The 23,596-nt window shown below is 48.6% G+C and overlaps 1 protein-coding gene across 1 annotated transcript in view; it reads left to right on the top strand.

Annotated features, from left to right (window-relative positions):
* Positions 1-23,095, top strand: part of LOC311320901 (uncharacterized protein) — a gene marked incomplete at both ends in the record, with an annotated part of 30,448 nt that extends 7,353 nt beyond the window's left edge. The window contains 7 exons of the mRNA XM_084452768.1: positions 1,163-1,280; positions 4,765-4,877; positions 6,985-7,332; positions 12,138-12,215; positions 19,281-19,456; positions 20,977-21,083; positions 23,059-23,095. Of these exons, the coding sequence (XP_084308894.1) occupies positions 1,163-1,280; positions 4,765-4,877; positions 6,985-7,332; positions 12,138-12,215; positions 19,281-19,456; positions 20,977-21,083; positions 23,059-23,095 (977 nt within the window). The remainder of the gene's footprint in view (positions 1-1,162; positions 1,281-4,764; positions 4,878-6,984; positions 7,333-12,137; positions 12,216-19,280; positions 19,457-20,976; positions 21,084-23,058) is intronic.
* Between the last annotated feature and the right edge of the window lie 501 nt (positions 23,096-23,596).

Genomic DNA, 23,596 nt, shown 5'->3' with positions numbered 1-23,596 from the left:
ACTGTACTAGATCATCATTAGTGTACTAGATCATTAGTGTACTAGATCATCATTAGTGTACTAGATCATTACTGTACTAGATCATCATTAGTGTACTAGATCATTAGTGTACTAGATCATCATTAGTGTACTAGATCATCATTACTGTACTAGATCATTACTGTACTAGATCATCATTAGTGTACTAGATCATTACTGTACTAGATCATCATTAGTGTACTAGATCATTACTGTACTAGATCATCATTACTGTACTAGATCATTACTGTACTAGATCATCATTAGTGTACTAGATCATAACTGTACTAGATCATCATTAGTGTACTAGATCATTACTGTACTAGATCATCATTAGTGTACTAGATCATCATTAGTGTACTAGATCATCATTACTGTACTAGATCATTACTGTACTAGATCATCATTAGTGTACTAGATCATCATTAGTGTACTAGACCATTACTGTACTAGATCATCATTAGTGTACTAGATCATCATTAGTGTACTAGATCATTACTGTACTAGATCATCATTAGTGTACTAGATCATCATTAGTGTACTAGATCATTACTGTACTAGATCATCATTACTGTACTAGATCATTAGTGTACTAGATCATTACTGTACTAGATCATCATTAGTGTACTAGATCATTAGTGTACTAGATCATTACTGTACTAGATCATCATTAGTGTACTAGATCATCATTAGTGTACTAGATCATTACTGTACTAGATCATCATTACTGTACTAGATCATCTTTGCTGCAGCCGTTGTAACACGTGTATAATAATGAAATAATAATATAATAATTAATTTTAATTATAAAGCACTTTTCATTAAAGTATAGTTAAACAAGAAAAATGGTGTTCCTGTGGGGACATTGGAAAGACCCCACAAGTTTAGGGCTAATTTTGGGGTCAAAGGTTAGGATTTAGAATTTACAATTATGGTTAGGGGTCAAAGGTTATGTTTAGGGGGTTTTGGGGGGTTATGGTTAGGGTTAGGGTTAGGGTGAAGGAAGGGTAAATGGTTAGGGTTTAGGGCTAGGATTAAGTCTAGGTGGTCCCTAAAACATATAGTAAAGTCAATGTGTGTGTGTGTGTGTGTGTGTGTGTGTGTGTGTGTGTGCGTGCACACGTGGGCGCATGTGTGTGTCCAGGTTTATCTGCCATGTTCCGTACAGGCCTGACCATCGTCCAGATGCTGGAGTCTCGTTTGCTGGACCTGAGAGATGAGGGATCTGTGCTTCCCCTCCTGCTCAGAGTACCTGTGGATGTGTGAGTGTCATACTGCAGCTCATCACCTGTGCATGTGTGAGTCATGTACTGTTTAGACTGCCAGGGGATGTGTCCGGATGACATAACTACGGTTACTGTACTATCTGTAATGACTGTACTTAGCGGTTGTTACCTGCCCATGACCATGCGTGAGCATTTACGGTTTAGAACTTTTATTTATCCTAACTCCTACAGTAGGTGACCCTTATGAGCTGTCACAGTGCACTGGTGTTGCAGCTCTCGCTGAAGATCACAGCGCTACTGTTCTGACTGGGTCGTTGTTTTGGGGCAGAGAGTTACTTCGTCCCAATTTCCAATCCAAGCTGCCCCCAGATCCGGCTTCATCTTGAATGCAAATCAGTGGATTGAATGTCAGAAGTTGGACATGTTTTGTTGACATCAAGCCGTCGCTATGGCAATGCGGGGCCAGCGGGTTTGTGTATACACCAGTGGCTGGCTCATGTTATTGAAGCGGTTATCATATTTGTTTTAATATCTAAACCAAATCCTTTAATTGTTCTCTTCTCTGCCTCTGAAAAAATGTTTCACTTTGTACAATCAGTTTACTTTGGCCAGAGAACTGTGGACTGGCCGCTTGTTAATGTAAGGCTGATGGTCAACCTGCATCAGCATTTTGACATCTCGCTTTGAAAGCGTTATCGGCTGATGTTTGCCTGGTTCTAGAGGGCCGGGGAGAGACTGTAGCTACAGTGTAAATCTGGCATGGTCTTTGTAATCTAGGAATAAGGCAAAGGGACTCTACTTGTAATGTGTGAAACACTTGGACATCTATAATGGTATTCCCCCTACCGTGTGACTCAGTACTGAACATCTATAATGGTATTCCCCCTACAGTGTGACTCAGTACTGAACATCTTAACTCTTGGACATCTATAATGGTATTCCCCCTACCGTGTGACTCAGTACTGAACATCTTAACTCGTGGACAGTCCTTTACCATGATACTGTAACGTTATTCTGTTCTGTTCCGTTTCTCTATTATACTCCTCTCCTGATTGGTTCCTATAGACTGAAGAGAACCAAGTTCAACCCAGTTCACCCAGTAGACTGTGGGGCTTTGTGAGGGCTGTGAGTGGGCAGTGGGCCATGTGCCACAGTGAGAGGCTCTTTTCTCTGGGCTGGCATGGGTGTGCCAGTGGGGGGCTGGGGGGGGGGGGGGTTGACCACTAAGTGGTTCTTCTGTCTCCGAGGCCAGGGTCTCAGAGTCCTCTTACCCAGCTCCCCTGGGTTGTGGGGGGGGTGGAGAGGGAAGGAGGTTCATGGGGGGAGAGCAAGACCACGGTCAGGGAGCTAGCTATCTACATTACATTACATTTAGCACACGCTTTTATCCAAAGTGACTTACAATAATTGCATTTAATGTCGGTAGTCAGTGTACTACTACTTGTCAGAACTCCGTGCATCTGCTTTCTAAACAAGTGACTACGAGCATAATCTAGTGCTAAAGCCAAAGTGCAAGCGTAGCAAACTATGAATACAGTAGGTGCTTAGGAGGGAGGATCCCAGGAGTACAGTACTCACTGAAGAGGTGAGTTTTGAGGCTGTGGTGAAAGATGGGCAGCGACTCTGCTGTCCTGACCTCAGTGGGCAGTTCATTCCACCACTGCGGGGCCAGGACAGAATTGCCAGTGATCATTCATGACACCAAGATGTTCTGTTGAGGATAAGCTGTTTACATCATTTTACACTTTCTGCTCTTCCCCCCCCCCTCCCCCTTCTCTCTCTCGCTCCATCCTTCTCATCTGTGTGCATTTAACTGCATGGTAGAAGTGGACAAGTCAAATGCCAATGGACTGATTAATGATGGACTCCATGTATCATCCATCTAATCTATTGGTGTCTGCTCCCAAAGTAGCTGTCCATCAGCTGTCACCGTGGGGCTGACAACAATGACTTTGCCCTGCCACAGTGTGCCCTCTCTCTCTCTCTCTCTCTCTCTCTCTCTCCTTCCCTCTCTTTCACCTCCTCCTCCTCCATCCCCCTATCCCCCCTCTTCTCTCCATTCAGGCCCATTCACACGGCCGCCTGCCTGAGGAGATGACAGGTCATTTGTTTAGCACCTTTCACTGGCAGGCCAACCTCTCCACAGCCCTCTCTCTCTCTCTCACACACTCCTTATATAACCGCTCCCATCTACCCTAGCAGTAAAGGGACATTGCGCTCAACCATCAATCAATCGTATACCCACAAGCTTTGTGACCGCAGTCGAGTTAGTTTGGGTCCACGACGTCTCACACCACCAACTATGCCGACTCAGCTACAGCGTTCTGTATGTCTCCCTCCAGCCCCGTAGGCCACATGAAGGGGAAAGTCGCGCGGCTCGTTTGTTTGGTGTCTCTTCCCTCACAAGGCCGTGTAAATGCTTCCCCCGTCTTTCGCTGGCCTTATGGAAGAGGGACAGGCCTGCTTAAGGACAGGGACAGGCCTGCTCAAGCCATGCCGAGGTGTGTGTGAGCGTGCCGGAATTGATAATACTTCTGTAAGCCGGTATCAAAGGTTTGACTGATGCTGTTTAGTGTTTATTCAGTCTGGCATCTCTTCATACTCCCGTGGGTGGGTGGCCTAGGATGGATCTGAAGTTGGTCTGAGTTGAATGAGATTTGAGATGAAAGTGGATGTTTTTGCTTTCTGATGGAAGCTCAATAGGGAATGGGCTCAAAGTGGCTGTTTGTGTTCTAATCGGACCACGTTGAGCAAATGTTTCCGATGTTTGAAAAATGTGAAAATCCACTGGACAAACGCAGACAAGAAAGTGCAAACTCTGCATGCAAAGGATGTTAAATCAAGCGTACCATATTTCTAGACAGTTTTGTCTTCCTTTTCCACTTCTCTCCCTTTCCACCCACTTCCTGGTCTCTCCTTCTCCTCCCTCCTCTCTCCTGGTCTCTCCCTCTCCTCCCACCTCTCTCCTGGTCTCTCCCTCTCTCCTGGTCTCTCCCTCTCCTCCCTCCTCTCTCCTGGTCTCTCCCTCTCCTCCCTCCTCTCTCCTGGTCTCTCCCTCTCTCCTGGTCTCTCCCTCTCTCCTGGTCTCTCCCTCTCCTCCCTCCTCTCTCCTGGTCTCCCTCTCTCCTGGTCTCTCCCTCTCCTCCCACCTCTCTCCTGGTCTCTCCCTCTCCTCCCACCTCTCTCCTGGTCTCTCCCTCTCCTCCCACCTCTCTCCTGGTCTCTCCCTCTCCTCCCTCCTCTCTCCTGGTCTCTCCCTCTCCTCCCACCTCTCTCCTGGTCTCTCCCTCTCTCCTGGTCTCTCCCTCTCCTCCCTCCTCTCTCCTGGTCTCTCCCTCTCCTCCCACCTCTCTCCTGGTCTGTCCCTCTCCTCCCATTGTCTCTCTCCTGGTCTCTCCCTCTCCTTCCTCAGGTCCCAGTACAGTGTGTTGGTACCAGCCCTGTGTCTCTCCCTCTCCTTCCTCAGGTCCCAGTACAGTGTGTTGGTACCAGCCCTGTGTCTCTCCCTCTCCTTCCTCAGGTCCCAGTACAGTGTGTTGGTACCAGCCCTGTGGAGCACTGAGGTCCAGGACTGGGAGATCAAGTGCATGAACAGCCTGGTGCTGGAAGAGACCCACCACGGACTACACACTGGTAATACACACACACACACACACACACACACACACACACACACACACACACACGCACACGCGCGCACACACACACACACACACACACACACAGTAGGAGTCGCAGTGAGACAAAGATAACAGTTGTAACAATTATACCGTGTGTGTGTGTGTGTGTGTGTGTGTGTGTGTGTGTGTGTGTGTGTGTGTGTGTGTGTGTGTGTGTGTGTGTGTGTGTGTGTGTGTGTGTGACCAATAGCAGGCCTGTTTGGTGTAACTGGAGAGGCAGAGGGGAAGCTAGAGGTTAAATGTTGAGGTCTGACAGAGCTACCTGAGATGGTTCTACTGTCCGATGAACACACCTTATCTAGTGCTCTCTGACAGTGATGGCTTTAGTGTGTGTGTATAAGAGGCTTCTTTATCCAGTCTAAAAGGCAATCTAACTGAACCCTAGGGAGGGGTGACAGAGTGGCATCTGTAACATATACAGTCTGTCTGTCTGTCTGTCTGTCTGTCTGTGTCTGTCTGTCTGTCTGTCTGTGATGAGAAACTGACTTACAACGCGCTGCCTGTTGAGCTTTAACTTCTTCTCTCTTTCTCCTGTCTTCCCTTTCCATCCTTACGTACGTGTGTGTGTGTGTGTGTCTGTGTGTGTGTGTGTGTGTGTGTGTGTCTCTACACTTTCAGACTAAGGTAGGTCTTCTCTCCTCTAGACTTTTCAGTATCGTCCGTCAGCCCATCTGCCCTCTCTGCCGTCGTACTTTCATTCTCACACCAGACAGACGTGCTGGAACGCTTCCAGACGTGCGTGTGTGTCTCTGCGTTCTCTGAGTCACAGCCCCTCAGACAGGTGGGGGAGACCCCAGGGGCCCGGTGATGACTCATAGATTGCGTGCATGTGTGTGTGTGTGGGGGGGGGGGGGGGGGGGGGGAGGAGAGGGAGAGACCAGGAGGGGGAGAGACCAGGAGAGAGGAGGGAGGAGAGGGAGAGACCAGGAGAGGCCTCACTGTACAGGTAATTGAAAGCCAGCACAGTGTAAAACTCTCATCAACTCTCTCTCTCTCTCTCTCTCTCTCTCTGTGAGTCACACGGTGAGTAATGTACCAGGTCGTCTGGCTGCCCCCCGGGGCAGCAGGGAAAGGTGAGGTTAATCAAACGCACCCCTCAGCTTCCTCCTGTCCCCAGTTGCCAGGCCTGTCTGGGAGCCTGGCGGCGTTCCAACTTGGCTAATTGCAGTCAAGAGGCACCACGTTGGACGTAGCATGTTGTGGATGACTTGGCGAGTTATTTATAGTTTTCCAGACGATTGAGCTGATTGGGTGTTTGGTGCATTATAGCCCCACAGTAGAGTCAGGGCTGTGTTGTATTGTTTCTGTGTGGCTAGCTGGCCTCAGCTCTCTGACCAGCAGGTTTGCTGCCTCAGCAGAATACACACACACACACACACACACAGAGAGGGGGAGCAGTTGTGTGTGTGCGTGCGTGTGTGTGTGCGCGTGTGTGTGTCCTCTTCTCAGCAGGTTCCCTCTCTGCAGCTGCAGTGACTCAGCTTGTTTCTCTGGACTGATATCAGACCTACAGTACTCAGAAAGGTCGCCACACAGTAGTCGATCAGGAAATGATGGCGTCTTGGAATGTTGCTATCTATATTTGGTATTAATGATGTGTCGTCAGAGCATTGTTTATCTGGCAATCCACTGTCTAACGTATTCTCTTCAAACTGTAAACCCTTCCCCTCTCTCTCACTCTTTGTCTCTCTCTCCATTATTTATATATATATTAGTATATGGGTCAATGTCATCTAGTGTTTTTCAAGGTGACTGAGTGTAAAAAAAAACAAAAAAAAACAATAGAATGTCATTTTGGGTGGTTATATTCCTGCCAGTTTGCACGTGGATATAAAAACTTGTGATTACGAAAAAAATAACATTTTTTGATGGGGACCACAGCATTGTACTGAATGACATGGGACACCTTTACGTCATTGACCCATATATATATATATATATATATATGTGTATATATATACAGTATATATGGTTCTCACTCTCTCTTTCCCCGTCTTGCTCCCTCCCCCTCTCCCTCTGTGTTTGTCTGTCCCTCTGTCCTCTCTGTTTCACCTCTTCAGCAGTTCCTGTGTCTCCAGAGCAGAGCATGTTCACCTGCAGGCCAGAGCAGAGCCAGAGCAGAGCCAGAGCAGAGCATGTTCCCCTGCAGGCCAGAGCAGAGGCCAGAGCAGAGCCAGAGCAGAGCATGTTCCCCTGCAGGCCAGAGCAGAGCATGTTCACCTGCAGGCCAGAGCAGAGCATGTTCACCTGCAGGCCAGAGCAGAGCATGTTCACCTGCAGGCCAGAGCAGAGCCAGAGCAGAGCAGAGCATGTTCCCCTGCAGGCCAGAGCAGAGCAGAGCATGTTCACCTGCAGGCCAGAGCAGAGCATGTTCACCTGCAGGCCAGAGCAGAGCCAGAGCAGAGCATGTTCACCAGGCCAGAGCAGAGCATGGTCACCTGCAGGCCAGAGCAGCACACAGTGTTCTTAAACAAGGACAGCAGCTTATCACCTGCAGTGGTAGCGAGCACTACACTAGAGGGGCAGCGTTCTGGAAACTAACCACTACACTAGAGGGGCAGGCGTTCTGGAAACTAACCAATGCACAATGTGTTTTGAGAGCCTGCACTGGAAGTTACTTTTAGTGCTTGACCTTTGATATTTCCTCCTACTTCCAACATATCTACTTCCAACATATCTACTTCCAACATATCTACTTCCAACATATCAGCTCTACATCGTTTGGCCTCTCACGGGCCTAAAAGGAGTACACATCTCGATTGAACTACAGTAAAAACTAACTAAATCTGTCCCAGTATGTCTTCCTTGGGGATTAAACAATGCCTGCAGGGGTCTTAAGTCCCCACCTACACACACACACACACACACACACAGATGTGCACACAGAGGGAGACCCCAGGCAGGTCAGAGCAAGTGAGTCTGGGTCTTTGACCGCGTATGTAAACAGGGAGAGGTCCTCCATCCCCTCCTCCTGTCCCATGCTCCTGCAGGGGCATGCCCCAATCAAAGGGGGTCACGAACACCTCCGGGTGACCCGATGACCCAAGATAGACATCTTAGAGCTTCTTGGTGGTTAAGGCGAACATTTCACACCCCAGCCCCAACAGACACTCGTTTCATAGACTATTCTAGTCTAGCAGTGCTGAGTAGAGTTGAGCTGTACTGGGCTGACCCGGAGACATCTGGGGAGTAGAGGTCAGTACAGTTCCGTAGAGTACAGCACCATACAGCACACCGGATGACAGTAGTGCGAGTGTACCAGTCAGCTTGAATAGAATGGGAGATATGATAGATATTGAACCATGAGTCCCAAGTCACCTTGAATATGAGATATAGAGGTAACGTTATTTCAGATCTTGTCTGCGTGGCTCTGAACGTGTAAATGGAGCCGTCGAGCAGGTCAGTGTTTGCATATCGGACTGTTCTGTTCCTGAGCTCCGGTCCGGTTCTGCTGTAGGGAGGCGGAGTCCTCAGTAACCTGAGGATGTCATTGGATAGGAGTGCTGAGGTATCATAGGAGTGGTGAGGTAAGGTGAAATTCTTGTTCAGGACAGAAATTGCTCGCGTTTAGTGTTGGGTTACGTAGGGGCCCTTCAGCACACCTTCAAGTTTTATAGGACCAGGCAGGAATTGAGAGTTGACCCTGACGGACAGACTCCTAGCGAGAGGTCAGGGAGGGCCCTGTAGGGCAGTTTAGGCCCAGGCTCAGGCAGGTTAGAAGTGTTGAGATGCCGACCTTACGGACAGATGCCCAGTGAGAGCCCCGAGGGCCCGGGGGAGGGGTTCTGAGGCCCAGGGACCAGGCTCAGGCAGGTTAGAAGGGTGATGGCGTCGCAGTGTTCAGGTGCCGACCCGTACGGACAGATGCCCGGTGAGAGCCCCGAGGGCCCGGGCAGGGCAGAGAGGGGCCAGGGAGGGTTTCAGGCTCAGCAGGGGCCAGTTTGTGGCCAGGGAGGGGCTTTAGGCCCCGGGTCGGGCCTCAGGCAGGTTCCTCACAGAGGAGACTATAGAGACACAGGCCCCCTGCTGTGTCCTCTGCTGACCTGCAGGTTCAGCTAACTCAGCCCTCTCTCTCTCTCTCCCAGTGGACTCACCCTACTTGTGCGTGTGTGTCTATTGTCCCTATTCTCCGTCCGTTGTCTTGTCAAACTAAAGTAACCTTCTGTCCTCTAGGCCTACTGTACCCCTCTCTGCCATGGTGGTTTCATCCTCAGACCCCCCTCTCTGCCATGGTGGTTTCATCCTCAGACCCCCCTCTCTGCCATGGTGGTTTCATCCTCAGACCCCCCTCTCTGCCATGGTGGTTTCATCCTCAGACCCCCCTCTCTGCCATGGTGGTTTCATCCTCAGACCCCCCTCTCTGCCATGGTGGTTTCATCCTCAGACCCCCCTCTCTGCCATGGTGGTTTCATCCTCAGACCCCCCTCTCTGCCATGGTGGTTTCATCCTCAGACCCCCCTCTCTGCCATGGTGGTTTCATCCTCAGACCAGACAGACGTTTTGCATTGCTACGTGACGCCTGTCTCTCTCAGCATTCACTGCGTCTCGGCATGTGTCCTGTTGATATACCTCAATGTAAGATGTACCCTGGGGTCCACTGTGAAGCCAGGAGGTACATACGTAGTGTATGGGGTTCTTTAGAGAAGAGCAGAGGCCTGTTTGCTCCAGTTTAGGTAGCCTTGTTGCAGTGGTTCAGATCCCAGCGTGAGTTAGCGTTTCTCCCCAGTAGCTTGATTCTCCAGTTGTCCATGTTGTGCCCCTGAGGAGCACTGTCAAAGCTGGTTACCCATCTCCACTAGAACACACACGTGCGCACACACACACACACACACCTCAGTGGTCCTTAACATTCGATTGTGCGAATGTGTAATGTTTACTTATTTTGCAATCTACGGCATAACTGTTGTGTATGCATTAGAGTCTAGTTACTCTCAGAGAGAGCCATGATGAGGTTCATACGGCATACGGCAACCTTTCTTTAGTTTTCCATTTTTGTTTTGCATACACTGAATAGGCCTACTTTCTGACATGTTATTGTTCAGAATGACTTGTGTGCTTGGATATTCATGTCACCTCGCACCCCTGTTGATGGCGACATGTCCCTGCAGTGGTGAAGACTTGGAAGAGATTGTTGAGAGATGGAGAGAGTGAGAGAGAGATGGAGAAAGAAAGAGAGAGGGACATGGGAAAAGAAAGGGAAGGAGAGAGAGAGAGAGAGAGGCCCTTGTGTAAGTGTGTCATGGAGGAGCTGTTCTCCAGCCAGGCCTGGCAGGATGTGAGCCTCTTATGCTGCTGCTACTCATCTGAGACGGGATGAGGCAGCCTGATGAATCGCTCAAATCACAAACACACACACACACACGTCACAGAGGCCCATTCATTCCACAACACACTCACACGCTCTCTCGCACAAGTTCTTTCTCTCTCTCTCTCACACACACACACAGACTCGCACACATTCATAAGCACGGAGTTATGGGGTCTTACTAGAGGCTCAGAGGGGTCTGTCATTCCTACCAAATTGGGATTGGGAGGGTTTCAGACTCCGCTTATCTCAGTCCTCCGTCAATATTTTGCCATCATAAATTACAGAAATGAAGAAATGGTAAAGAGTTTAAATTACAGGCCGCGTACCCTCAGATTTCTCCTCATCATTCCTGTTTTTGACAGTTATAATTATGTGATAATTCTAGGGTACCGTACCACAGAGAATAGAGACATGGTTGTAAAGTGGACCCCCCCCCAGGATCCCCCCATCTAGACCATACTCTTCTCTTCTCAGGGCTCTTGTTTGACCTCATGCCCCCCGGGCTGACCTTTGACCTCGTAGCAGGCTTAGAGGCCAATTAAAAGTCAGGGCGTGAATGGCAGGGTTGAGGGGGGTCAAAGCTCAGGGTCGTGAAGGTCATGGAGATGGGCCCACCCCCTCCCTGCTCTATTGTCCCAGCCATGACCTCCAAACTCTGGACCTCTGGGGCTGTAGCGCTGGCCTCTTGGCCTGGAGGGTAGGGGGGGACCTGGGAGACCCATAGAGATGGGACAGGAGGCTCAATGGAGGAGGTGTAGGAGGAGACGGGAATGGGAGAGTTGGTAAAACTGGGAAAACAATGTTCTTTACACAGATAGAAAAGAGGAGAAGGGAGAGATGATTGATAGATGAGAAGACATTTACCATTTACTCAATAGTGGACTGCCTGACTGACTCGAGTGCTCAGACTCCTAAAAGATGCCTTTTAAATCTCCTTCCCGATCGCCAAACACCTGTAGACAGCAGTGAGTTCCCACTCCAGGTCCAACATCATTGGCAACTGAAGCTGTGTTTGCTTATCAAACAGTGTGAGGGCTGCCAGGAAGGTCATTAAAGAGCTGAAGTTTGATCCAGGTGAGGTGATACCCTTGGGGAATGACTTCTACTAGATAAGGAAGCTTGGTTGGTTGCTGGTGTTAAAGATGAACAACCCAGGTCATATTGTACATCCTGCCATCAGCAGAATATTTGTTGAGGCGAGAGTATTGCCAGTGACTGGCGGTGCGGGAATGGCGAGTCTTTAAGGTGCGGTTCCGGTGTCCGGTGTGTGTGTAGAGTGTGTATCTGGAGGGTGAACGTTAGAGATGAAACGGTATGAAAATTTCACATCACGATTATAGCGATCAAAATGATCATGGTTATCAGTATTATCGCGGTACTATTAAAATGTTCTGAAAATGTTCAAAAACGACTAATAGACGTACTGAAATCGTTTCACCAACTTTTTTCTTGAAAAGCACAAATACAATTAGCAGCACTGCACTTTTTGTTTGTGTAAACATTATAATAATGCGTCTGGGAGACTAGTTTTGGTTGATGCTGGACAGTATTTACAGTGAGTTTTTCAAAGCATGGTAATCAAACACGGTTTTAGTGATCATTTGATTGATAAATGTAATCACATTTTATCGCGGTTTATCACTAAACCGGTTATCGTTACATCCCTGGTGAACATGCCATTCAATTGAGAAGGAATCTACATGTCAATCGTCTCACACTGTTTGGAGGATCGTGTGTGTGTGTACAATGTGTGTGAGTGTGTGAGGGCCGGGACTAGGGAGGCGTCATCCCCAGGACTGCAATTACTAGCTAACGCCTGGATGAAGGCCAGCTGGGAGAAGCTGAGTAATTGTTGATTTGATGTGGGCTGAGATTAGCTGTTCACACCTCTTTGTGTGCGCCCAGGTGTGAACCGAGGCTCCTGGCAGGTGCCAGCCTACCGGGCCTTACTGGGGCAGGTGCTCGGGGGCCAGGAGGTTCGTGGTGAGGGTGGGGGTAGCTAAGGCTTCTCACAGACCCACTATCTGGAGTCTGTGTTTCAGCCCGGCGGAAATCCGGCATCTCGTTATTGAATGGAACACTCAATCAAATGGATATTTTGTTGAAATCTCAAGTTATAGATTGATTTCTTGTGAAGATGTCTTCTCAGGGATTCCCACGGCATGTACATTTTTGCATGCTGTATAAGTCAACACATCCCTGAGGTTTAGGGTAAAGAGAATGATTGGGATCACCATTCAGATTTGGCTAGAAGAAAATGAGTCCCAAATGAAGTCTCTTGTGATTCAGTCACAACTTTCAGACATAACTTTATGAAGGCCCCTGGCCAACAGCTTGGCCTTGGGACAACAAAATCCATTAGTTTTTCTGAATCTAGAGTTCTAGATCTAGATCTGGAAAGGCTGGTACTCTGTAAATAAGCACATAGAGAGAGTGAGAACAATTCAATCTCCTTAATTCTTGATTGAGATATTTCGGGAGGCTTGCATTACAAAGAGGAATATTAGACATGATGTAACCTGCAGTAAGACCCTGATGTAACATAATTCTTACAACGTCCAAGATAACTTGACAAAATTGAGAGCAACCAGAAGTAACAGCTTGGGACAATCATCATTAGTATCATACAGAAAAAGATATGTCATCTTGTAAGCAGCTTAAGGGAGACGGCAATAATAATAACAATAATAATAGTAATTATAATAATAATAATACTGTAATAATAATAAAAATGTGTATAGCACCTTTCATACAAATAAATGCAGCTCAAAGTGCTTTACAACAGATAATGTACATAAAAGTAGACATAAAATAAACAAAAAGGAAAATAAGATGATCAAACAATAAACGATAGAGATGAGAAATCAAGTAAAATTCAATGTAAAAATGGTGCACCTGCCTTCATAATGGAGTATCTGAGGACGATACAGAGCTACGGTTGCCGGGTGTAAACAGGGTCGGCGACCTCGCGCATGAGACCTCCCGCCGAGCCCCTGAACTCTTCAGGATCTCAGAGCCAGTTTTCCTGAATGTCATAAGACCCAGCGTGGATGAGGATCCTCGTATCTCTTGATCGTGTAGAGAGGATGAGCTCTGTTAGCTCCCTCACAGGTGTGTCAGCCATGGATAGATGTTCAGTATCTGCCATCCTTACCTGCTTGGTAATAGAGTCCCCAATTAGAATAGTGATGGTAGCAGCTCAGCTACAGACGGTTTTGTTTGGCAACGGGTTTTAAACATTTGTTTATTATTTGACCAAGTGGAGGTTTGGCTCCAATGAAAGGAAGTAGGCTTATGAAAACAACCCTGTTGCTACAGCAGCTACATTGGCGCGGTACTCCAAGTCCTTTTGTATTGCTCTGGATCTGTAGCGTGCCTGCATATTCCTTGGCTCTCTCCCTTGTTTGTGTGAGGGTGTGTGTGTGTGTGTGTGTGTGTGTGTGTGTGTGTGTGTGTGTGACCATCCTGTTTTCAGACCTTCTTCTCTCCTTTATCAGGTTTCCTGCTGCTGTTGACCCCTGACCTCTCTCACACTAGGAGCGTCTCGGAACAGACCAGGGAAATGTTGCATTCATCAACAGAGAACTCACGTTCGTCCCTTATGGGCATCCAACATTGACCATTTATTTTTTCTATGTGTATATTTCACTGTATTTTAACAAGCGGATGTCTCTGCTAGTTGGTTCAGGGTTGTGTACAGTATGTGGGCTCTGCTGTGTCCCTACAGGCCAGTAGCAGAGAGAGAGAGAGACCTCTGCTCATCTCCTCCCCTCTCTCTCTGATCTGGCTTTGAACAAGACATCTTTGATGTCAGGGAGATGTGTTGGACTGATAAGACAGCTGCAGGTCCACACACAGCTCCTCTAAATGTGTGTGTGTGTGCGCACGCTTGTGTGTACACATCCCTGACTATGACCAAGGACCATAAATACAGGCTAGCTTCCCTTGTAATTCTCCATTCTCACCCAGAACACCCACCCTTGGAGGGGCAGGCCAGCCCGTGTCTCGGTGATGTCAGTCCGGTCGGCCTGGACACTCCTCCAGGATTAGAGTTAGAAAGGCGGCTAGTCTGTTTCCTACAGATGAACATGACAGGCAAATACTAGACCCGTGGGCCCCATACAACTACACTGGATGTAGGATAGCTTTACTTACTTCACATGTATGAGTAACACTATAGCCTATTGGCCCTACGGCAGTAGGGTACACTACTTTTTTCATTTCCTTCTTTTCATTGTTAAGCAGATTTTTCCTAGGAAGCGGGCTGCTTATCGCAGGCTTGCCAGCTATGCTAATCTCTGTTCCTCCAGGAACGTTCTCTCGTTCCCTCGGCGTCCAGTGGAAAAGGCCGGCTCTCTTTCCGCTGTGTGCCGAAGGTGAGGGGGGGACGTCCGGCCTGTTAAACCAGGGCTGTGTTCAGACAGGGAGAGGCGCTGCTACTGAATAAGCTGCAGCCGAACATTAGCTGCTGCTATAGCCACTTGTGTTTTGAAGTGCTGCTTCTGCAGTATGGTATAATGACCTCTTTATGTTGTGCTTAGTCAGTCTGTAAGCATAACCAGGTCTCATCTAAAGTGCTGCTGTTTGGAGCTTGAGATTTCTGGAATGACCTCACTCAGACAGGGTTTGTCTGGGGTTGTAGGTTCACCCTGTCTGTCTGTCTGTCTAGTCCCTGGGGAGTGTCTGCCAGTAGCAGTGACGTTCTCCATGTTGACGCCTGCCCAGTGCCATCTGTGTGCTGCCCATCAACTGTAGTGTACATCAGGTAGCAACCTGGAAATGGCCCTCTGTTTGCATAATTCAAGAAGCCCTAACCCTTTTTTTAGGAGGAGGCGGGTGGGTGTGGGGGGTGCGAGTCCATCTGTCTGTCCATCCTTCACTCCTTCAATCCGTCTACCCCCCCCCCCAAAAAAAATAAAAATGCTGATGAAGGGCTTCCTAGCTCAAATCCACTCTGTCCATTAGCAGTAGCCCGTCCTGCTGTTTAATTTATCAGCAAGAAATGTCCCCGTCCAGCAGAGTGGAGGAGGAGTGCTGATATCATGCCCTGTTCCAGGGACCTGCCGTCCCCCGAGCGCAGCACTTCCGCAGCGGACGGAAACACAACCTTAGAAAAAGTGTGCGCGCCACGGCTAATTCCTGGACCGTTACCATGAGAATCGGCTCACTCCTCCAGAGAGATGTCACCCGAAACTGAAAGCAGCCTGGGTGTTCCAAAGAATACACCGTGTCATTCTGGCCTACCCATTACCCCGCCCCCCCCCCACCTCGAGTCAGAGAAAAACATCCCGTTGGCAGTGTCATCCGGGGTTGAGCTCATTGACATTGACGCACCATCATTGTGTGTGTGTGTGTGCACATCTGTATGCGGCTATGTATTTGTGCGTGTTTGGGTTTTGTACCTGTGTGTGTGTGTGTGTGTGTGTGCGTGCGTGTATAATTTCAGCCATGCGTCAGAGAAGGCCCTGAGGGCAGAGGAGGCCTGTAAATGACAGGGTAGCGGGGCCCAGGGTTAACAGCCTTACATTACCCAGACCCAGTCCCACTCTCTGGCCTGACGTCAGCCCGCTAGCCCACAGGACGGGACCAACCACACAGCTGTAGAACCCAGACCCGCTAGCCCACAGGACGGGACCAACCACACAGCTGTAGAGCGCTGGGCCTGGACCGGCCCTCCATGGGAAAACCTTTAAGATACCCTTCAGGTCAGCAGTCGGCTGGATATTATCCTGAACTTCAGAGCATGCCCCCATACTGTCAGTTATAAAACACATGCTCTCAATCTGCTTCGCTCTCTCTCCCGCGGTACATTCTCTCTGTCTCTCTCTCCCTCTCTCTCTCTCTCTCTCTCTCTCTCTCTCTCTTTCTCTCTCTCTCTCTCTCTCTCTCTCTCTCTCCCTCTCACTCTCTCCTCTCTCTCCGCCAGCGTCCACATTATTCAAACACGGCAGAGACAGGAAGCGTCCAGGGCTTAGGTGGATTTTGGGCTTACAGGAAGTGGAGGCCTTACAGGAAGTGGAGGCCTTACTGGAAGTGGAGGCCTTACAGGAAGCGGAGGCCTTGTGCAGGAGCTTCCTGGCTGATGACCCTTGGAGCCATGCTGTCTCCCGTCTTTCTCTGTGTACACTGTACATCCCCCATCTCACCATCTCCTTAGAAACACACGCCAGAGGAATTAAATGATCATAAATTTGCTCCGGGTTGCAAAATCCACAGTGACAAAGAGAGTTCAAAATCGCCGATTCTCATTTGGAATGCCGTCTTCATTTATTTATTATGACAAGATAATGCTAAGATCCCCTGTAATATGGACTCACGTGCGTGTCCTTACCTGTCTCTGTTTGAAGCTGACTTCTACTGAGAGAGCTCCTAGCCCGTCTCTGACACTGAGAGAGACGGATGAAGGGGACAGGGCCAACGGCAAGACAAGGAAGGAACGGGCGGGGTCAGGAAATAAGAGTTTTAACTTCAAAGGCGACGCAAAACACATAAAACCCTGGCTTTGTCTAGTGGGCTTATTTTCTTGTTCTGCTGCAGAGTTAACCATGACATATTCCCCCCTCATGTTTGATTCCTGTGTGTAAACGGTTCTGCAGACAAACCTGAGAGTCCTCCATCCCCACCTCCCTCGGAGAAGCAGGAGCAGAAAACGGAGGAGAAAGAGAACGTAGCCGGACCTGTGGAGGAGGAGAAGAAGCCGGGGGTGAAGGGTGAGGAGAGGGAGGAGGGAGGGAGCCTGGGAAGGAGAAGGGATGAGGTGCTGAAAGAGAGTCAATGTTTGAAGGTGTTAAGGAGGACGAGGGTTCTGGGTGTTGAGGGAATTTGGAAGTCTAGGGAGGGAGGAAGGGAAGGGGTGAGGGAGGGAGGAAGGAGACAAGTGAAGGAGGAGGGTGAAGCAGTTAGGAAGCCAAGAAAGGGGGAAGGAGTGGAAGAGAGGATGGCACCAGAGTCTGGGCCTCTCACTTCAAATTCAAAACAACTGGATTCATCCTACTAGGGGCGATTAGTTACGAGCAGCTTATACACAGAGAAACACAGTAACAACATACAACATGCATACAAACAAATACACAACAACATACATACAAACAAATACACCAAGGATCTAGAATATGGAATCAAATCTTATTAATGTTATCCTCCTCCTCTGCTCCCACAACCCTCAACTTCACCAACTACTTCAGCAAATCATTGCACTCACTACAAACTGCTTTCTGACAGGATAAAGCCTTCACAACACTTACTGAATCACTGCTGCTGTACTATGAGACAGCAAGAAAACCCTGGGACAGGCCACACACCAAACCCAGCGTCATTAAAGAGAGATAGATGGTGATCTGTCATGGCTAATGCCACCGTGCAGCCCGGGCCATATGACATCAACGAGCTGTATTGATGTTCAGGGTGGGCCCACAGACTGCAAGGCTGCTGAATGACGTTACTGCCTGAGGGAATCTGTCCAACCTCATTCCTGTTTGGCCCGATGCCAAGCCATGAAGGAGTCCCAGAGTTAAATCTGTACGATACTGTATTATAAATGGTCCTGTCAAACATTAAACCATGTTTGGCCAAAGGCAAAGCGTGCCGGGCTGAGCGTAGTTAAGTCTACAGAGTATGATACAGAATATGGCCCAACGTGTAACACTAGATGGATGAAGTTTGCTTTCCCCAATCCTCAATGAGGAAATGCTTTTCCCAGCTTACATTATACATGAAAAAGCCAAAAAAGCATAACTCCACATGCTTTTTTGCAGGTGTACATACATGTACAGTAGATAGACAAAACAATAACGAAGCAAACAGCTGCGTCCACCTGGCCAGACTGCCTTATTCAACACGGTTATGCTGTATGGCACAAAGCTGTTCTTGAAGCTCACAGTTTTAGTGTTTTAGTCTGTGTACCCTGGCCTTGCCTACCCGAGTCACACTTTTGACCAGGATATGATGATAGCCTGGCCTCAGCCCCTGAATCACAATTTTCAAAATGCGATTTAAGGTCAGGAAAGGCTCTCGCCCAGAGTGATTTCTCAGTTGGAATTCCAACCAGGCCAATCAGCATCCTTTGAATGCGAACTTGTGACGTGATTGGTTAGGGGATGAACTAATCGCTGAGGACTCCTTCGGCAACGCCCATCTCGGAAAACGTCTGTAATGGGAGCCTGTTCAGAATGAATAATGAAGTGAAACAAAATGGCAGTTCAGCCCGAGTGTCGGGCTAATATGGCGATAGACTTTAGACAATATAAGTAGTTGAGGACTTAGTTGGGACTAACAGCACAGATATATTGTCCCAGTATTATTACTGTCATGCACCAACAGACCTCGGCAAATTCTTTGCAGGTGCAAACCTACTCGGCTAACATGAAATCAGAATCCCAATGAACAATACTGTGCTGATCAGTAGAAGTGCAGTAGAGCGCAGTGGACCCCCATGCCTCTCCCAGCTGTGTCAATGGGAGTGTGATGCAGTTTGATGTGTGTAAACAGGGCACACATCCCACACCAGCTGCTCAGATGACACGGTCAGATAATACCAGACTATCTCCATCCCTATCCCTGCCAGGCGTGTACGTGTGGTTTGCGTAGGGATGGTGTGTGTGCGTGCGTGCACGTGTGCGCGTGCACGTGTGCGCGTGCTCAGTTCTGAGCAGACAGAGGGTACACTCCTGAGTCAATGTGCTGGACCGCTGATAACATTCAGATGTGAAGGACAACAGGGAACACACACACACACGCTGTTCTGTTCTGCAGCGCAGAGGTATGACTATGCAGGCATGACTGCCCGCTCTGTAATCCAGAGACTGTGTCCGCTAGACATTGCACCGCGCCAGGTGCCTGAATGAACAGATAGCGAAAGCATTCATTCTCCTTGTCTTTCTCCTGCACTCCTTCATTCCTTAGCGTCGTCGGGTCGGTTTATAGCGTGAGCTGCAACGTCCTCCATATGTCTTACGCCAACAGGTTTAACTCACTGGGGGGGGGGGCATTGAAGAGAGAAGAGAATCTGACCCCAGAATGTTGTTGTTGTTGTTGTCGTCGTCCCTGCAGAGTCCTTGGGGTCTGGTCCCAAGGCCATGTTCAGCAGGATGCTGCGTCTGGCCCAACGCTACCTCCAGGAGGCAGGCAGGCCCTCCAGGGGGCAGAGCAGGCCCTCTACCCCCAGCCCTGTAGCCCCAGGACGGCGCGCCAAGGCCAGGGTCTCCTCCTCTCTCACCCAGGCACAGGTAGGGTACGGTGGGGTCTGGCGAGGGCAGACTGAAGGGGGTTCAAATCCGCCTCCACAGTCAAATGAGCAGAGTTCACTGACAGTGATGTCGTTCTAAGATGATCCTGTAGCTCATCGGATGCTATGGAAGGCTTATTTAGGATTAACTCCTTTCGAGAGCAAGTTATCACAGGACAAAGGATGATTCCGGAGAACTCAGCCCTCTACTGTAAATTGCTGTTCTAGACTACACAAGTCAGTTTACTTTTTCGTCACCTTCTTTGTTTCTGGGTTTTGTGATAGTACGGGCTTCTCTGTACAAAACTATGCTCAACATCAGCAGATTTTCAGCTCATAACAGTTCAACAGCTGAGGGTTTGGGTTAGAGATTATAGAGAGCAGACGGGTCCACAGGGACCTGCAGTAAGACATCAACAAAGAAGCGAGTGTTTATGGCAGGCTGTATTTCCACAGCCTCAAGACTAATTTGGACTCCAATCTGTGTGTTTGCTGTCCAGAGGGTCCCACAAAGCCTCTAGCCCCCTAGGCCTAAGAGACTGGCCAAGTGCGTGTGTGTGTGTGTGTGTGTGTGTGTGTTTGTTTGTGTGTGTGTGTGTGTGTTTGTTTGTGTGCGTGTGTGTGTCACAGGCATGCACCTTTCTGTGTTTGTGTCTGTTATGTTTGGCCCTAGAGTATTATAGGATCTCAGTCTTTAGCTTGACCTTCGTATTCCATCCATGCATGCCATGATGCAGCTGCCTTTCTCCCACAGTAGAAATAGGCCACATAATACACGAGAGGGAGAAGGGATTTGGTTAATGCAGTCTGATGGTGCTTAGAAAATCAGTTTTTCCACTCAGTCATCCAGTCTTATACCAGCCTGGCAGAACCGGGCCATGTCTGCAAGGACATGATTCAGTATAATAAACTTTGTCAGCTACTTACAGTAGAGAGGCACATCAAAACTCATCTGTAGAATAGTCTGACAGTAATAGATCTTGGATTTTGAAGCCAAATCTAGTCTAGTCCCTCCAAGTCATCATTGACCTCAACCCCATCTCGACTACTGCATCTCTCAATTCAGTTATAGGATTGATTTTTAATCAATTACAAAAACTCAAAAAAGATCCCTGAGGGGGGGTAATTACTTTTCAATGAAAAAGGTATAAGGCTCGCGCATCCGCACTAAAATCCAGGTGCTGGACAGAGAAACGTCAGCAATAAAGAAGAGATTGTCCTCATCACTGGTATAGCTCCCAATAGCCTGTATTTATTGAGTTAACACCTAAGTGGGTAACGTTTCGAGCCTTCCCGGCTCTTCCTCAGACTCAGGAAGGCTCGAAACTTTACACGCTTGGGTGTTAACTCAATAAATCTAGGCTATTGGGAGCTATACCAGTGATGCGGACAATCTCTTCTTAATTACTTTTCAACACCACAACTTTACCACGATGACTAACACACACAGCGACCATCTCGTCCAGCAAGGCATTGTCTCCATGTGAAGCTTACTGATATTGTCTCTTCCCACTTCTGCAGATCATAGCCAGGAGGCGGAGCCAGAGGGGTGTGTCCCATCATGTGGGCGGGGCTTCAGGGAAGGCCCCCTCCGCCTCAGACCCCGCTGGGGAGGTGAAAGATGACAGGTAGGGTTGGTTAAAGATCACCTGTCTCAGTACACACAGGTGGTGTGTGTATGTGTGTGTGTGTGTGTGTGTGTATGTGTGTGTGTGTGTGTGTGTGGATGTGTTTGTGTGTGTGTGTACAGTGTGTGTTTGTTCTTAAATATTCTCTTTTCCTTGTGTCTTTCTGCCTAGTTGCTTCCCATACTTTTGCATCCTCTCATTCCCCCCCAGCAGCAGTGTAACGCTTCCATCACTGTAAAACTCTCATTCCCCCCCAGCAGCAGTGTAACGCTTCCATCACTGTAAAACTATGTGCAAATGATGATTACAAACTGGAACAGGATCCGTCTGAGGTTCCAGACAGCCTGCACTTCTCAAGGCCATATGGTTAATTTCAATTAACAAGAGAGCTGAGGATTGTGTGACTCCATATGCTGATCGGTTTGGTTGTCTGTAATAGACGAGAATGTGCTCCCGGCTACTAGCGACTTTCCCAGACACACACACACACACACACACACACACACACACACACACACACACACACACACACGGGAATGGGAACCTGTATTATGTGAGTGTGTTACAGAATGTTCTCATATAGGCTTAGGCATGTGTATGAACCACGACGGGAAAGTCAAGGTCATAAAAAGGTCCGCCTGCCTCCTCCTTCACATGTTGTTATGCTTCCATGCCTGGCGCTGATTAAGGGTTAGTCATGCATTGAGACACAGCCGCTGAGTGGAGGGAGGGAGTCCCAGAGAATTGATTAGCGTCCTTTTTGTTTGCCTTGCACTTCATAATAGCTGATCCTTTACATTGTTCGAAAATGTCCATGACTCATAGGTAGACACCCGCCTCTCACAGAAATCGGTGTTGTTTCAGTAGGCAACACCTAGACTCGAGAGACCATGACGATCTGGCGAGCTCGCTTTGACTTTCTCTCTGCAGGTCGGCCTGGACTTCCGGCTGTCTCGAACAATTCCTGCTGTCTCGAACGATTCCGATCACGTTTGGTCTGGGCCAATCAGGGACTGTGTTCTGACTGCTGTTCTGCCCCCCCAAGTAGAACGTATCCCCTGATTGGTTCCCGTAGTTGATGCGTGAAAATGAAATATAGGCTGCTGGTAAAACGGTCTCCCGAAGCAACGAGCGGTAACATTAACGTTAGTAGAATAAACACAGCTATAAGTGCAGTATTGCAGAAATACACTCAATAACAACACTTAAACAAGAAGAAGAGTATGCACTAGTGGACTTTTCACCAACGGGATTTGGCAAAGGTTTTGTTACGTTGATTGGCTGTCAAGACAAGTACTCCCGCCCACTGAAATGGTTCTAGGTCGGGTGAAAGTCAGACTGATCTGCGGAGAGAAACTGAAAGTGATCTTTCTGGATCAGGATGATCTCACGAGACGAGGCAACGCCCTCTGTGTCGTCTTTCCTGGCAGACATGCAGCAGCTCCTAACAGAAGCATGTCACACATCTGAGTGGAGGCTGTGTGTGTGTGTGTGTGTTTGTGTGTGTGTGTGTGTGTGTGTGTGTGTGTGTGTGTGTGTGTGTCTGTGTTTGTGTGTGTGTGTGTGTGTGTGTGTGTGTGTGTGTGTGTATGCGTGCGTGTGTGTGTGTGTGTGTGTGTGTGTGTGCGCGTGTGTGCGTTTGCATGCACATACCTGTCATTCCTCACAGCTCCCGCATTGCTGTCAAGTGGCTGAGGTCGCTCTGACAAGGGCCGGGGTCACCAGGGGTCGCTAGGGGTCAATGAAAGGATTCATGTAATTGGACAGCAGATTACACAGGCCTGGGAGGCAAGGAGAGGATTTGACCAGGTGCTGAAAGCCTCTCAGCACACAGGGGAAGACCAGGAGACGACTGCCAGGGTCCAGGGAGGATTCAGCCGGGCTAGAGACCGTACCATACAGACCACAGGACTGTAGTCAGACTACTCCTATGTTCATGTGTTGTTGTCATGTTCATGTGTTGTCGGCCATACAGTCGTCTGAAGCCCTACACCCCCACAAGGCCGGGTTGACCCTCTGCTGGGTCAGGGGTCAGGGGTGAGACCCAGTCTGGCATCCTGTAGGTCACCTCACTAAATACCATGGTCATGTGACACATTTCACCCAAACAACCCAAGAATCTGGGCCATTCAGAACACGAGACACACTGAGAGGCACCAGGAGACTGAGGGGCGATTCCCACAGCGCCTGAACTGCTCTGTGTTCCACGACGGTCTCTCCCGTCAGCTGATGAGTTTATTTAACACATTTCACACAGAAAGTACAGTAATGTGTTGTGACTTTTGGTTGCTATGCGTGTGTAATGTTTGTATACCTTTCTCACTTCACTGGTTGTTTTACAGTCTGTTGTAAATTCCACGTTGATCTACAGAGGAAGCTGGATAGTAATTGGATCCTGGTGTACTGTGTAGTTTATTTTGAAGTTGACAGCGCTACTTATGAAAAGAGGTGCACAAGCTGGCACTGTGCCACCCCCACGGGCACCACCAGGTACTGTGGTAAACAGGCTTGTA

The sequence above is a fragment of the Borostomias antarcticus genome (assembly GCF_949987555.1).
Source record: "Borostomias antarcticus genome assembly, chromosome: 18".
NCBI classification, from domain to species: Eukaryota; Metazoa; Chordata; class Actinopteri; order Stomiiformes; family Stomiidae; genus Borostomias; species Borostomias antarcticus.
Note: the sequence above shows the minus strand (reverse complement) of the source record. Positions and strands in the feature narration are given on the sequence as shown.